General features: G+C 42.5%; 1 protein-coding gene across 1 annotated transcript; it reads right to left on the bottom strand.

The window, feature by feature from the left end:
* Positions 1-82: 82 nt before the first annotated feature.
* On the bottom strand, positions 83-1,497 carry LOC135513547 (immediate early response gene 5-like protein). The gene has a single exon (XM_064936429.1). It carries the CDS (start codon positions 1,367-1,369, stop codon positions 383-385), a length of 987 nt encoding a protein of 328 aa, XP_064792501.1. The 5' UTR covers positions 1,370-1,497; the 3' UTR covers positions 83-382.
* Positions 1,498-1,796: the final 299 nt, after the last annotated feature.

Genomic DNA, 1,796 nt, shown 5'->3' on the forward strand with positions numbered 1-1,796 from the left:
CAGAAATTATGTAAGACATATTTTAACAAAATTAACTTGGTCTACAAAAGGCCCAATTAAAACTGCCTATATTGCCCTATAAAATGCACAATACACCTGGTAATTTTCTTATAATTTCACGGCAGTGATATCTATACATTTCTTGTGCAAAATAGGTGTAATTATGTTATATTATCGCATGGTGGAGCTCGATCTGCGTCACACATTCGTGCCGATCACATGAAGGCAACATGCTGGTGCAGGATCAAGAAAGGGCCCTCTCCGCAAAAGTGAAATTGAGTTCAACAGCTTTTAAAATGAGAGGAGAAGAGTGTTAAGTGTGTAAAATACATATTTTATTTGAGACCAGCAATGGAGTGTAGAAAAAGTAAAAGTGTGTCGATCAAAAAGCTTCAATTGCTCTCGTCCATGCACCGCTGCACGCCAATGCTTGTTTGCAACAGTTTGTTTGTCCATTAACTAGGCCTACTTGTTCCAAGTCCGTTTGCCAGTTCAACAGCTCATTAAACCCCGAGTCTAACACTGACATGAGATTGGAGATGTTATTTGTGTCCAGCTGTTCGGAATTACAACAATAAACGTCCTCAGACCTAATCTGTTTGCATGACATGGGCAAAAAGTCAGACAGATAATCGGAATCAGAAACATAACTTGAGTCAATTTTTCGTTTCTTAGGTGAACCTTGCAAGCACTGACCATGTTGTTTAAAAGACAAGCAGTAGTCTGCGTGGAGATATCCATAATCGACAGTAGTCACTACATGTGTGTCCAAGTCCAATACAGTCTTTTGATTGTTGGGTGTGTTTGAAATAAGAATGTCCCGTTTGAATGTGTAAGGTTCGGAATAATAGTCCCAGCTGATTTCCGAGTCCAACAGGTTAGAGTCACAATGACGCACAGGAGCCATGGGACAGGCAATTACCGTCTGGGTGTGCGCTTCGGACACCATTGCTGGGTTATAGTCACAATGGCGCACAGGAGCCATGGGACAGGCAGGTACCGTTTGGGTGTGCGCTTCGGGCACCATTGCTGGATAACCAGCCGACTGTGGTGCTGCGCAGTGGTAAGTGTCCAACGAATCCCCGCTGTAGTTGCAGCAAAACTCACCAGCTATATCGTCGCAGTTCCCGGTCAATTCAAATGAGTCCTGCTTTTCATCAGAGGCAGTCCTCATCACCCCGTTCTGCTGTATGCTGTACATTCCTGCGAACTCCACGCTCATGTAAAAGTCTCTAGCGTTCGCCAGGACGTAGGTAACTAGCAGGTTCTTGTGGAGCTTGATACCTCCTCTCTGCGTCCTGGAGTTATGGATTTTTTGCAAAGAAATGGAGATAATATTCTGTGCGTCAATGGCACATTCCTCCATCATTAAAAATTTCCAAATGTTTTTTTTTATCTGATACTAGTGAAAAAATAAACGAATCTGTGCGTAAAAATAGAAATAATCTGCCTAGTGTTTAATCAATTCGTGAAGAACATCTGAACATGCTTTCCCATACTTTCTGGAAATGGGCATGATGTCCCTCATTGCTGTGACAGATTTAAAGCTATTTCGCATAGGTTACTCCCCATTGCTGTTTCCACCAACAAAACCGCGGCGTCGTTAAAGAATGGCTTGCTTGCCACGCCTTGTAGTCGGTACTAACCAATGAGAGAGAGGCTGTTATTCTACTGTTCAAATATGTGTGCCAAATGCGCACAGCCTACTAATGCATTAGTAGACTACACTTTCATCTCCCCAACGGTAATTTATGGAAACCCATGGTATTGCTGTTATTGCAATATATCACGTTTAT

This window comes from Oncorhynchus masou, chromosome 25, assembly GCF_036934945.1.
Source record: "Oncorhynchus masou masou isolate Uvic2021 chromosome 25, UVic_Omas_1.1, whole genome shotgun sequence".
Lineage (NCBI taxonomy): Eukaryota > Metazoa > Chordata > Actinopteri > Salmoniformes > Salmonidae > Oncorhynchus > Oncorhynchus masou.

What these genes read in the sequence shown, in the direction of transcription:
- LOC135513547 (XM_064936429.1), bottom strand. Translation starts at nt 1,369, where the DNA reads ATGATGGAGGAATGTGCCATTGACGCACAGAATATTATCTCCATTTCT.